The following is a 13,053-nucleotide window of genomic DNA, read 5'->3' on the forward strand; positions in this document are numbered from 1 at the left end:
GGCCGCTGCTTTGCAGCCTGGTGCAGGGATACAATTCCATCGGGGAACCGTCGCCCTCTTGTGGTGGCCGGGGCTGCAACAAGCAGTCACTGGCGGCGCTGAGATGGAAAGTTATTTTTATTTTTTTAAAATATTTTTTATTCTCTCCCGGTCATGCCACACAGCCGAAGGTCCCTTTCACACATATCTGATCAGGTTCGCCTGTCAGTTTTTCAGGCAGACCTGATAGGCCCCTCCAGTCTCCTCTATGGAGAGGCTAAGGTCTGCTGACAACTGCCGCCATCCGATCCTGTTGGCCAAAAACAGGCGGATGGTGGTCCTACTTTCCATCTGTCCAACAGATGGAATCAGATGGCATCGGATGGAAATGGACTGCAAGTCCATTTCCATCCGACTGCCCCACAGAGGAGAGCGGGACTGTGTCCACGTTCACTCTGCGGAGCGGACAGGACCTGTCATCCACCTGCTCAGCTGGGATTAGCAGGGAAATCCCCACTGAGCAAGTGGATTCCGCTTAACAGAGGTGCCCGAGTGAAAGGGGCTTATGGTGGCACGAGTTATTGGATGACCTATCGCCCCACCACCTTGCTGCACTGCCGTTCGTTAGTGAGCCACTGCCCGTCACACCATCAAGCCAAGAACACACGGGCCGAATGCCGGGCAACATCACCCCGTTCATTAAAAACTGGCCCCATCCGGCCCATGTGTTTTTTTTTTTTTTAATTGTCAGTTTTTTTGTTTATAGTGCAAAAAATAAAAATCGCACAGGTGATCAAATAAAAATGACAAATCTTTCCCTCTAGTTTGTAGACGCGATAACTTTTGCGCAAACCAATAAAAATACGCTTATTGTGTTTTTTTTTGTTTTTTTTACCAACAATATGTAGCAGAATACAAATTGGCCTAAATTTCAGAAAAAAAAAATATTTTAAATATAATTGTCGCTCTTTTTTTGTTTATAGCGCAAAAAATAAAAAAAATTTAAAAAATAAAAATCGCAGAGGTGATCAAATACCACCAAAAGAAAGCTCTAATTGTGGGGGAAAAAAGGACATCAATTTTATTTAGGTGCAGCGTTGCATGACCACAGAACAGTGAAAGTAACGCAGTTTTGTATCACGAAAAATGGTCTAAGTAATGAAGTGGGGAGTAAATCTTCTGGAGGTCAAGTGGTTAATTAAAAAAAAAAAAAAAATTGTCTATAGTAATTCTCTGCATTAAGGTAAAAAAAAAAACCTGCATTCAGCTCCTCCTTTTAGGCTACATTTCCACTATTGCAACCCCAAAGTCGCACGATTTAGAGTGTGACTTTTAAATGCAGCTGAGTGCAGCTTTGATCCAACTTTACACTCTCTGGATTGAAGTCGCACCAAAAGTCGCATCAAAGTAGTGCAGGCACTTTTTCAAAGTCGCATAGATTGGAACAGGTGCAATTGAAATCAATGGACTGTGACTCGTCAGGCGACTTTACGTGTCCAAAGTCGCATGACAAGTAGCACTAGTGGAAACGTAGCCTTATACTTACCTGCGCCAGATCTTGATCCAGCAATGTGCATGAGAGCAGCAGATCTCTCGGCTATCTCCCTCCTCACTGGACAGAGAAACAGCAGGGAGAGCCATTGACTCCTGCTACTGTCAATCACAGCCAGTGAGAGGGGGGGGGTGGGGGCGGGGCTAAGCCTTGCTCTGTGTGTCAATGAACACACAGAGTCAGCTCGGGAGCGAGCCCACATGAGTGCCCCCAGAGCAAGCAGCCTGCTATGGGTGCACTCGGCAGGGGGGGAGGGGGGGGTCAGGAACACTGCGAGGAGGACCCCAGAAAAGGAGGATCGGGGCTGCTCTTGCAAAACCGTTACAGAGCAGGTAAGTATAACAGGTTTGTTTGTTATTAGAAAAAATATGAATTCCCTTTAAAAAAATTTCGAGTATAGTAACAGATCATTATTTATGCAGCATTATAAGCCCCTCCCCCACCCAGTTTTCAATAATTAAAAAAAAAAAAAAAACCCTCTTTTTGCTCTAAACGCCCTGCATCCCCTTTTCTTGGTAAAGTGGAAGTTGTCAGATCTCTAAGCTCACCGGTTACATCTGCAGCCACCCCCAGCATTTCTCCATACTGTCCTGTCTTCATCCTGCAGCGTCACATCCAAAGCTTCCTGTCCGACTAAAGGTTAAATCTTCTTTCCCCTCCCCCCTCCTCCACTTTATTAATCATTCATCCCCCTGCAATTCACTTAAGCACAAACAAATGTCTTCAAGTGTCCTAAAGCCCGACTCCGGGCAAAAAGCCAAAATACACAAATCAAACACATACATGCGGTCTTATTTTATCTGCCAAAAAGGATTTGTATCTTGTCCAGCCAGTCCTGAACGTTACACAGCTCTGCCACACAGACCAGCTCTGTCTGACAGTAAAAGAAAGCGGATTGTCTCTGCAGCAGTTCAGTAACACTTAACCTGGGCTCACACTTGTGCGGTGCGGGACACTGCTTGTGATCCACATAGGAATCGCACTGCATTCCTATTCAAATCACATGCGATTCTTTTCAGTGCATTTTTTCGCCCTCTGTCATTTTGCATGGGCTCAATTTGTGCTGCACAAAAAAAAAAAAAAAAAAAGGGGGGGGGCATGCATCTTTTTCTTTGCAGCACCGGAGTCAGATGTGTGAACACCCATGCGATACCATTCTTGCAATCGCACTGCGTTTAGCGACCTGCTTTGAGGTGTTGTTATTTTAAAACGTAACTTTACTTTTGTTGAGAAATAAATATTCCCTTCTGGGTGATCTCTGTACATTACAAGGATTATAACAAACTTTGTTGCAGATTCTTACCTTTTGTTATTCTGAAGAAATCATTGTTTGTTCCTCTGTGCTGAGTTGGTCTAATGGGAGTGGTTTCATAATTGTCTATCAGCTGTGGCAGCTGCAGGGCACTAATGAGGGAAGCTGCTGGGCCTGCATCCCTTTAGATGTGTTCCTATTGGGAGTATCTCTCCAAAAATTATATATATATATATATATATATATATATATATATATATATATATATATATATATATATATATATATATATATATATATATATATATATATATATATATATACACACACACACACACATATATATATATATATATATATATATACACACATACATACACACACACACACACATATATATATATATTTTTTTTTTTTTTAAAGCAGAGACCCTAGGGAATAAAATGGCGGTCATTGCAATTTTTTATGTCACACGGTATTTGCACAGTAAAGTTAGCTCAATTTTTTTCTACAATGTGAAAGATGATGTTACGCCAAGTAAATAGATACCCAACATGTCATGTAAAATTGCGCACACTCGTGGAATGGCGCCAAACTTTTGGTACTTATCAATCTCCATAGGCTACGCTTTAAAAATGTTTTACCAGTTTAAAAGGAGGTCTAGCACTAAAATTATTGCTTTTGTTCCAATGTTCGTGGTGCTACCTTACATGTGTGGTTTGGACATTGCTTACATATGCGTACATGACCTACGTATGCGCTCGCTTCTGCGTGCGAGCACAAGGGGACGAGAGTGTTTAATTTTTTTTATTGTTTATTTTATTTAAAAACTTTCCCTTTAATTTATTTTTTTTTTTTATTACTTTTATTCCTATTAAAATGAATATAAACATCCCTTATAATAGGAATAGGGTAGGACAGGTCCTCTTTATGGAGAGATCTGGGGTCTATAAGACCCCAGATCTCTCCTCTAGGCTGGAAAGCCTGAAATAAATATATAAAAAAAAAAAAAAAAAAAAACACAATCTCAAGCTTTCCAGCCAAACACATGGCAGTGTTTACAACTGCTGGGGCCAGGCGCGACGTGAGTCATAGAGATGACTGGGGACCATCTGGTCCTTGGTCAGCTCTATGGGGTAAAGTTACAGAGGAGGTCTAGCACTAGAATTATTGATCTCGCTCTAATGTTCGCAGGGATACCTCACACGTCTTGTTTGAACGTCGCTTACATATGCGGACGTGACCTACGTATATGTATGTGTTCCTTTCTGCGTGCGAGCACGAGGGGACGAGAGTGCTTTCATTTTTTTTTTTTTTTTTTTTTATTGTTTAAAATTTACAATTTTTTTATTTTTACACTTTCCCTTTATTTTTTTTATCACTTTTATTCATATTACAAGGAATGTAAACATCCCTTGTAATAGGAATAAGGTATATGACAGGTCCTCTTTATGGAGAGATCTGGGGTCTATAAGACTCCAGATCTCTCCTCTAGGCTGGAAAGCCTGAAATGAATAAAAAAAAAAACCCATCTCAAGTATTCCAGGTGAACACATGGCAGTGTTTACAACTGCTGGGGCTGGGCGCGACGTTATGACGTTGGGCCCAGTCTCCAAAAGTCATAGAGATGATCGGAGACCATCTGGTCCTCGGTCAGCTGTATGGGGTAAACTTCCACCGCCGGCGGATTCCTTCTCCGTATCGCCAATCGCACAGGCGAGCGGGAGGGAAGGGGATTGAGAGTCCCCTCCTGCCGCCTGTAAAAACATTTGCGCGGCTGAACCGCTGATATGATTGCTTTTTACTGTTCAGGGAATTGCCGAAAAATAAAATAAAAAAAAGGATATCTGAATGATGGCTGCAGCTGCACCCATCATCCAGATATCTCCACTGAAAGCTGAACATCATACGACGTTCAGTGGTATGGAAGTGGTTAATGATCTTTTAGGCCCCACTCGGACCAGCGTACCGATCTGTATGTCCGTGTGAAGGACCGTCTTCAGCCACCCAGGATGCCCAGGTGTTCCAGGGCCGGGGCGAGCAGGCATCCTGTTGAAGTCAACAGGCCGCCAGCTGCACAGACTTCTACGTGCAACCCAGAGTGCACAACCGTGCGGGTCTGACCCAAGAATCGGAATGCAATCTGTCTGCGTTCTGATCCATGCATTGGACCTGCATGATGTGCACCCTTGGATGCACGTGAAGGTCATGCACCTAGCGGCCTGTCATTGACTTCAACAGGCTGCCTGCACATCCCGTCCCGGAACACCTGGGCATCCTGAGTGGCTAAAGACAGCCATTCACACAGGCGTATGAAGATATGAATAAGGGAATAAGAAAATCTGTAAAATGGGAGCTAACACTGGACCTGCTCCCCACTGTACCCCCCAGGATCCTGAGCTGTCAAAGCCCCCGTAAGCCACTTCAACAGTCCCAGGATCTGAAAATCCCCTCTGCTTTCTCTCTTCTCCGTTCAGCACTGCCAGAATGGCCCAGATGGATTCTACTTTATCAGCACCGTCACATGGATGGCGCTGACCAATCAGAATCCCTCCGGTATATACTGGCAGTGCTGGACAGAGAGTGAGCAGCGTGGATTTACAATCCCCAAACTGTTGGAGCGGCTGGCAGGAGCCTTGACAGCTCAGGATCCTGGAAGTACAGCGGGGAACCCTGGGAGTGGGTCAGGTGTTCGGTCACCTATAAAGGTGAACTTACACTTTAATGAACACAGAGCTGGGTTGAAGCAAAGCTTTCCTTCAACGGTGCCCATCTGTCACCAGAACTGGGATCTTCTGCTCAGTGCCTGTCCTTGGCCAACTTTATTAGCCAGCGCAATGACGTCACTCCTGTGCATGTGAAGGAGTCAGTCATCCTGGCACACAGGGATTGTGCCGGCGATGTAAGCTGAGCAGCTCATGAGCAGAAGAATAAGAACAGGCCGGTAGGTGCATTTTTTTTGCAGAAGAGACTTTGCATATCTCTTTGGTAACAAAGAGCTGCCGGCTCGCAGCTTTTGACAGCGGGGCGTTCGTGTATTTTACATTTGGTGAACTTACACTTTAATGAACACAGAGTTAGGTTAAAGTGAAGCTAAACCTTTCCTTCTATGGTCCCCATCCCTCACCAGGGGTGGCATCTTCCGCTCAGTGCCTGTCCTTGGCCAACTTTATTAGCCAGCGCGATGACGTCACTCCTGCGCGCGCAAAGGAGTCAGTCATCCTGGCACACAGGAACTGTGCCGGCGATGTAAGCTGAGCAGCTCATGAGCAGAAGACTGAGAACAGGCAGGTAGGTGCATTTTATTGCAGAAGAGACATTGCATATCGCTTTGGCAACAGAGAGCTGCCTGCTCGCAGTTTATGACAGCGGGACGTTTGTGTATTCTATATTTGTACAGCAGGGAACCCAGGGAGTGGGTCAGATGTTTGGTCACCTATAAAGGTGAACTTACACTTTAATGAACACAGAGTTGGGTTAAAGCGAAGCTAAACTTACCTTTCCTTCTATGGTCCCCATCCCTTACCAGAGGTGGCATCTTCTGCTCAGTGCCTGTCCTTGGCCAACTTCATTAGCCAGCGCGATGACGTCACTCCTGTGCATACGAAGGAGTCAGTCATCCTGGCACACAGGGAGTGTGTCGGTGATGTAAGCTGAGCAGCTCATGAGCAGAAGACTGAAAACAGGCAGATAGGTGCATTTTATTGCAGAAGAGACGTTGCATATCTCTTTGGCAACAAAGAGTTTTTGACAGCGGGACGTTCGTGTATTCTATATTTGTACAGCGGGAAACCAGGGAGTAGGTCAGGTGTTCGGTCACCTATAAAGGTGAACTTACACTTTACTGAAGCTGAGCAGAAGACAGAGAACAGGCCGGTAGGTGCATTTTTTTGCAGAAGAGACGTTGCAAATCTCTTTGGCAAAAAAGAACTGCCTGCTCGCAGTTTTTGACAGCGGGACGTTTGTTTATATTATATTTGCCTGGTCACCTATAAAAGGTAAACTTACACTTTACTGAAAACAGAGCTGGGTTAAAGCAAAGCTAAACCTTTCCTTCAACGGCCCCCATCCCTCACCAGAGGTGGCATTTTCTTCTCAGTGCCCGTCCTTGGCCAACTTTATTAGCCAGCGCGATGACGTCACTCCTGTGCGCGCGAAGGAGTCCGTCATCCTGGCACACAGGGACTGTGCCAGTGATGTAAGCTGAGCAGCTCATGAGCAGAAGACTGAAAACATGCAAGTAGGTGCATTTTATTGCAGAAGAAACATTGCATATCTCTTTGGCAACAAAGAGCTGCTCGCTCGCAGTTTTTGACAGCGGGACTTCCGTGTATTTTATATTTGCCTGGGGTTCAGCTTTTCTTTTCTTATAATTTCCATACTTTGTTTACCTAAGTCATGACAAAGGTCAGAGTGAAAAAAAAAAAAAAAAAACTATGGTCTAGTGATCCCATCAGGTCTGGGGAAAATATAACTAAGCTGATAGAACTGGCCTGTGCAGGTTTTCTTTATATTGTACTACCTGAGCTAAGCTTATCTGTACATTTTTTAGCTGTTGATTTAACCACCTGACCCCCCCAGGCCAATTAGGACATCTCTCACATACAGTGCATCCGGAAAGTATTCACAGCCCTTCACTTTTTACACATTTTGTTATGTTACAGCCTTATTCCAAAATGGATTAAATTCATTATTTTCCTCAAAATTCTACAAACAATACCCCAAAATGAAAAAGTGAAAGAAGTTTATTAAAAAAAAATAAAAAAATACCATAAGTATTCACAGCCTTTGCCATGATAATCAAATCTGAGCTCAGGTGCATCCTGTTTCCATTGATCATTCTTGAGATGTTTCTACAACTTGATTGGAGTCCACTTGTGGTAAATTGAGTTGGCTGGACATGATTTGGAAAGGCGCACACCTGTCTATACAAGGTCCCACAGTTAACAGTGCATGTTAGAGCATAAACCAAGCCATGAAGTCCAAGGAATTGTCTGTAGACCTCAGAGACAGGATTGTATGGAGGCACAGATCTAGGGAAGGGTACAGAAAAAAATTCTGCACCATTAAAGGTCTTAATGAGCACAGTGGCCTCTATCATCCTTAATGGAAGAAGTTTGGAACCAAACTCACCACCCAGTAGAAACCGGCACCTGCAACCACCAGGATATGCACTCCACGTGCAGTGATCAGGAAGTGAAACAATCCAGGAGTAAGCACCAGGGGATGAGGGGCTCTCACCGCCAAAATTGCCGCCCACAGGGCTCAACTGTCATGGCTGCCGCTATTTTCAATGGCAAACCACTGCAAAATGGCCGCCGGGCTACACAAACATGGCGGCCGTGCATTGAGCACACAGGCTACAGCAAAATGGCATCCCCGCACGGCACCTCAAGGCACCCAGGAGAGATTCCTAGGCCTCAAGGACAGGCCCAGGCAGGTTCGTGGCCCTGGCAGGAGCTCCCACCAGGTACAACCCCCCCCCCCCCCCAGCACAGCCAATTGTCTAATCGCCAGGGGCACACCCCCAATTGCCAGAATACCACCCTGCCCCCACCCTTGGAGGTGGACCAGACCACCCACACAGCCCCAGCATAAGTGGAGGGGTAGGATGGGGGGACAGATGAAGGGTGATGCCTGACGGGAAGGAGGAGACCCGGTCGTATGCGATCTTGCGAGGCATTTAACCCGCAGGCCAGCCCCTGTCCAGCGGGGCTATGTCGCGGCCGACCTATCGCGGAGCTGAGGTCTGCGGGCGCTCGCTGGCCAGACTGGGGTGACCACTGAATCAGGATTATCCAGCCCGTCGCCCAGTCCGGCAGGTGACTGTAGATCTCACAGGAAAAAAAACTGAGAAAAAAAAAAAATTGCCAGGACCAGAGATCCCAGCAAGGAACTAGGTCCTTACTCCTCCCTATAGCAGAGAGAGGGAGTATACCCCCTGGGACTGCCCATAGGCATAGCCAGACTTTTTTTCTGCCTAGTATCCTACTACTGTAGGGGGCAGTATAACTCATTGGTTAAGAAGATCAGGAGCTGTGTCCGCCAATGAATGAAAAAGAAAAAATGTTTTTCTTCATTTCTGTTATAAAATTTTGTAAATCAGTACGTTTTTTCCTTCACTGATGAGCACTGATAAGGCGGGACTGATGAGGTGGCACTGATGAGGCACTAATATGCTGCACTGATGGGCACTGATAGGCAGCACTTATGGGCAATGATGGACACTGATAGCCAGCACCGATGAGGAGGCACTGACAGGCATTACTGATAGACACTGATTGGTATCTCTAATGGGCACTGATTGGCATCCTTGATTGGCACTGATTTGCATCCCTGGTGGGCACGGGTTGGCATCCCTGGTGGGTCTGCACTGATAATCAATGCGCAGATTATCAGCACAGACCCCCCACCCCGTCAGGAGAGCGGCTGATCGGCTCTCCTCTACCCGCGCCTTATCAGCGCGAATAGAGGAAAGCTGATAAATAGCACTTCCTGATACCGATGTTACCAGCTGCGATTGGACACAGCTGATCACATGGTAAAGAGCCTACATCATAGGCTCTTTACCAAGATTGGAGATGCGGTGTGTCAGAGCGACACACCACACATCAGTGCGCTGCGTGCCCTTGTGCCTTATCTTGCTAGACGACATATGACGCCCAATCAGGATACCTTAACCACTTTGCGGTAGTCATTCTGCTATATAGTGGGTGGGAAGAGGTTAAACGAAATATACAGTATCTCACAAAAGTGAGTACACCCCTCACATTTTTGTAAATATTATATTCTATCTTTTCATGTGACAACACTGAAGAAATGACACTTTGCTACAATGTAAAGTAGTGAGTGTACAGCTTGTATAACAGTGTCAATTTGCTGTCCCCTCAAAATAACTCAACACACAGCCATTAATGTCTAAACCACTGGCAACAGAAGTGAGTACACCCCTAAGTGAAAATGTCCAAATTGGGCCCAAAGTGGCAATATTTTGTGTGACCACCATTATTTTCCAGCACTGCCTTAACCCTCTTGGGCATGGAGTTCACCAGAGCTTCACAGGTTGCCACTGGAGTTCTCTTCCCCTCCTCCATGATGACATCACAGAGCTGGTGGATATTAGAGACCTTGCGCTCCTCCACCTTCCTTTTGAGGATGCCCCACAGGTGCTCAATAGGGTTTAGGTCTGGAGACATGCTTGGTCAGTCCATCACCTTTACCCTCAGCTTCTTTAGCAAGGCAGTGGTCATCTTGGAGGTGTGTTTGGGGTCGTTATGTTGGAATACTGCCCTGTGGCCCAGTCTCCAAATGGAGGGGATCATGCTCTGCTTCAGTATGTCACAGTACATGTTGGCATTCATGGTTCCCTCAATGAACTGTAGCTCCCCAGTGCCGGCAGCACTCATGCAGCCCCAGACCATGACACTCCCACCACCATGCTTGACTGTAGGCAACGCACACTTGTCTTTGTACTCCTCACCTGGTTGCCGCCACACACGCTTGACACCATCTGAACCAAATAAGTTTATCTTGGTCTCATCAGACCACAGGACATGGTTCCAGTAATCCATGTCCTTAGTCTGCTTGTCTTCAGTAAACTGTTTACGGGCTTTCTTGTCCATCATCTTTAGAAGAGGCTTCCTTCTGGGATGACAGCCATGCAGACCAATTTGATGCAGTGTGCGGCGTATGGTCTGAGCACTGACAGGCTGACCCCCCCACGCCTTCAACCTCTGCAGCAATGCTGGCAGCACTCATACGTCTATTTCCCAAAGACAACCTCTGGATATGATGCTGAGCATGTGCACTCAACTCCTTTGATCGACCATGGCGAGGCCTGTTCTGAGTGGAACCTGTCCTGTTAAACTGCTGTATGGTCTTGGCCACCGTGCTGCAGCTCAGTTTCAGGGTCTTGGCAATCTTCTTATAGACTAGGCCATCTTTATGTAGAGCAACAATTCTTTTTTTCAGATCCTCAGAGAGTTCTTTGCCATGAGGTGCCATGTTGAACTTCCAGTGACCAGTATGAGAGAGTGAGAGCGATAACACCAAATTTAACACACCTGCTCCCCATTCACAACTGAGACTTTGTAACACTAACGAGTCACATGACACCGGGGAGGGAAAATGGCGCCAATTTGGACATTGTCACTTAGGGGTGTACTCACTTTTGTTGCCAGCGGTTTAGACATTAATGGCTGTGTGTTGAGTTATTTTGAGGGGACAGTAAATTTACACTGTTATACAAGCTGTACACTCACTACTTTACATTGTAGCAAAGTGTCATTTCTTCAGTGTTGTCACATGAAAAGATAGAATAAAATATTTACAAAAATGTGAGGGGTGTACTCACTTTTGTGAGATACAGTATAATCTTTGAGGGGTCTAAGTAATTTTATTCCAAAAAAGTGCTGATTTTTACACGTAGGAGAGAAGGGCCAGAATAAGTTGTTAAACACACAGGGACGCACAGACGTTCGGTGTTTATGCAGACAGCGTACGTTTGGGGTCGTACACCTATACCCCCACAGATGTCAGATTGGGAGCAGCTCGGTCCATTCAGCCGTTGCATCCCAATAGACATGAATGGGAAATGGGACTGCCTGTAGGGGGATGCATGGAACAGAGCACACATACAGGCTTATGCTGTAGAAGTCCTAAGGGATTGCAGACAAACGACTGGAAAATCTGAGTCCCTTCACCAGAAAACATTGATTACCATTACAACAGGCAGCATCCTTACCTTGAGCCATCTCTCGATCGATCGGCGGGACATCATCGGATAAGTTAAAATCAAGGGATCCTTCTGTAATCTCCACCATGTCTTCATCACTGGTGCTGCTCTGGAAACTGTTGAGGCTTCCACGGGAGAACCCTTTGTTATCCATCCTAATCGTACCCTAAATAGACCCACAGAGCTGGCAATCTGCAAACCAAGCACAGCCGGGGAGAGAAAAGTCAATACTTTTTGCTATAAAAATGTAGGAACAGAAAAATATGAATGCACACCTGAACAAAGTCCGCTCGTAGTCATATACATTTATTTTCCCTGTCTGAGAATTCCGAGAGGCACGCGGGTCACCGATACTCACAATAAACCCAACAATATAGAAGGAAGAGGTGGAATGTTTACAGCTCCATTCAATAAAAGGAATGGAGTTAAAAAAAAACTATCAATCCCCCAATAAAAAAACACAGCATAGTGTTGTGTGCCCCCCCACCCACAGCATTGTCTTCTGCTTTTACATCACCCCCTCCACTGTAGTGTCCTCCGCCCCCCCCCCCCTTACAGTAGAGTCTTCCTTCTCTGCATACCAGTGTCCTGCCCACCTTCACATAACCCTCCCCCCCCCCCCACTGTATTGTCCTCTGCCCACCCCCCCCCCTACTCACAGCAGTGGTTCTGCCCCCTTCACATCACGCCCCCCGTAGTGTCCTGTGCCCCCATAGCAATGTCCTCTTCCCCCCTTCACATCACCCCCACTGTAGTGTATTCTGCCCCCCCATAAGTGTTCTGTGCCCCCCCCCCAAAGCACTGTTCTGTGCCCCCTTCCCATCACCCATGTAGTGTCCTCTGCCCCCTTTACAACCCCCCTATGTAGTTTCCTCTGCCCCCTCCCCCCATAGCAGTGCCCTGTGCCTCCCCTAAAGCAATTACCCCCCTTCACATAACCCCCGCTGTAGTGTCCTCTGCCCCCCCATAAATGTCCTGTGCCCCCATAGCAATGTCCTCTTCCCCCCTTCACATCACCCCCACTGTAGTGTCCTCTGCACCCCATAAGTGTTCTGCGCCCCCCCAAAGCACTGTTCTGTGCCCCCCTTCCCATCACCCCCCCCTGCAGTGTCCTCTGCCCCCTTTACAACCCCCCTATGTAGTTTCCTCTGCCCCCCCCCCAAAGCAGTGCCCTGTGCCTTCCCTAAAGCAATTTCCTCCCCCCTTCCCATAACCCCAGCTGTAATGTTATCTGCCCCCCATAAGTGTCCTGTGCCCCTCCAAAGTAGTGTTCTGTGCCCCCCCTCACATCACCCCCTCCCGCAGTGTCCTCTGCTTCCCCCCCCCAAAGCAGTGTTCTGTGCCCCCCTTCACATCACTCGCGCTGTAGTGTCCTCTGCCCCCCTTTATAACCCCTCCATGCAGTGTCCTCTGCCCCTCCCCTAAAGGAGTGTCCTCTGCCCCCCTTCAAATCACCCCCCAACTGTAGTGTCCTTCCCCTCTGTCCCCCTAACATTAAACAACCCCTCACTGCAGTGTCTTGTGCCCTCTACCCCC

At 46.8% G+C, this 13,053-nt stretch overlaps 1 protein-coding gene across 1 annotated transcript in view; it reads right to left on the bottom strand.

Annotated features, from left to right (window-relative positions):
* Window positions 1-13,053, bottom strand: part of CLCN5 (chloride voltage-gated channel 5) — an 86,536-nt gene that overhangs the window by 41,412 nt on the left and 32,071 nt on the right. The window contains 1 exon segment of the mRNA XM_082264244.1: window positions 11,527-11,683. Coding sequence (XP_082120370.1) covers window positions 11,527-11,683 — 157 coding nt within the window.

The sequence above is a fragment of the Pelophylax lessonae genome (genome assembly GCF_965119305.1).
Source record: "Pelophylax lessonae genome assembly, chromosome: 7".
Taxonomy (NCBI): domain Eukaryota; kingdom Metazoa; phylum Chordata; class Amphibia; order Anura; family Ranidae; genus Pelophylax; species Pelophylax lessonae.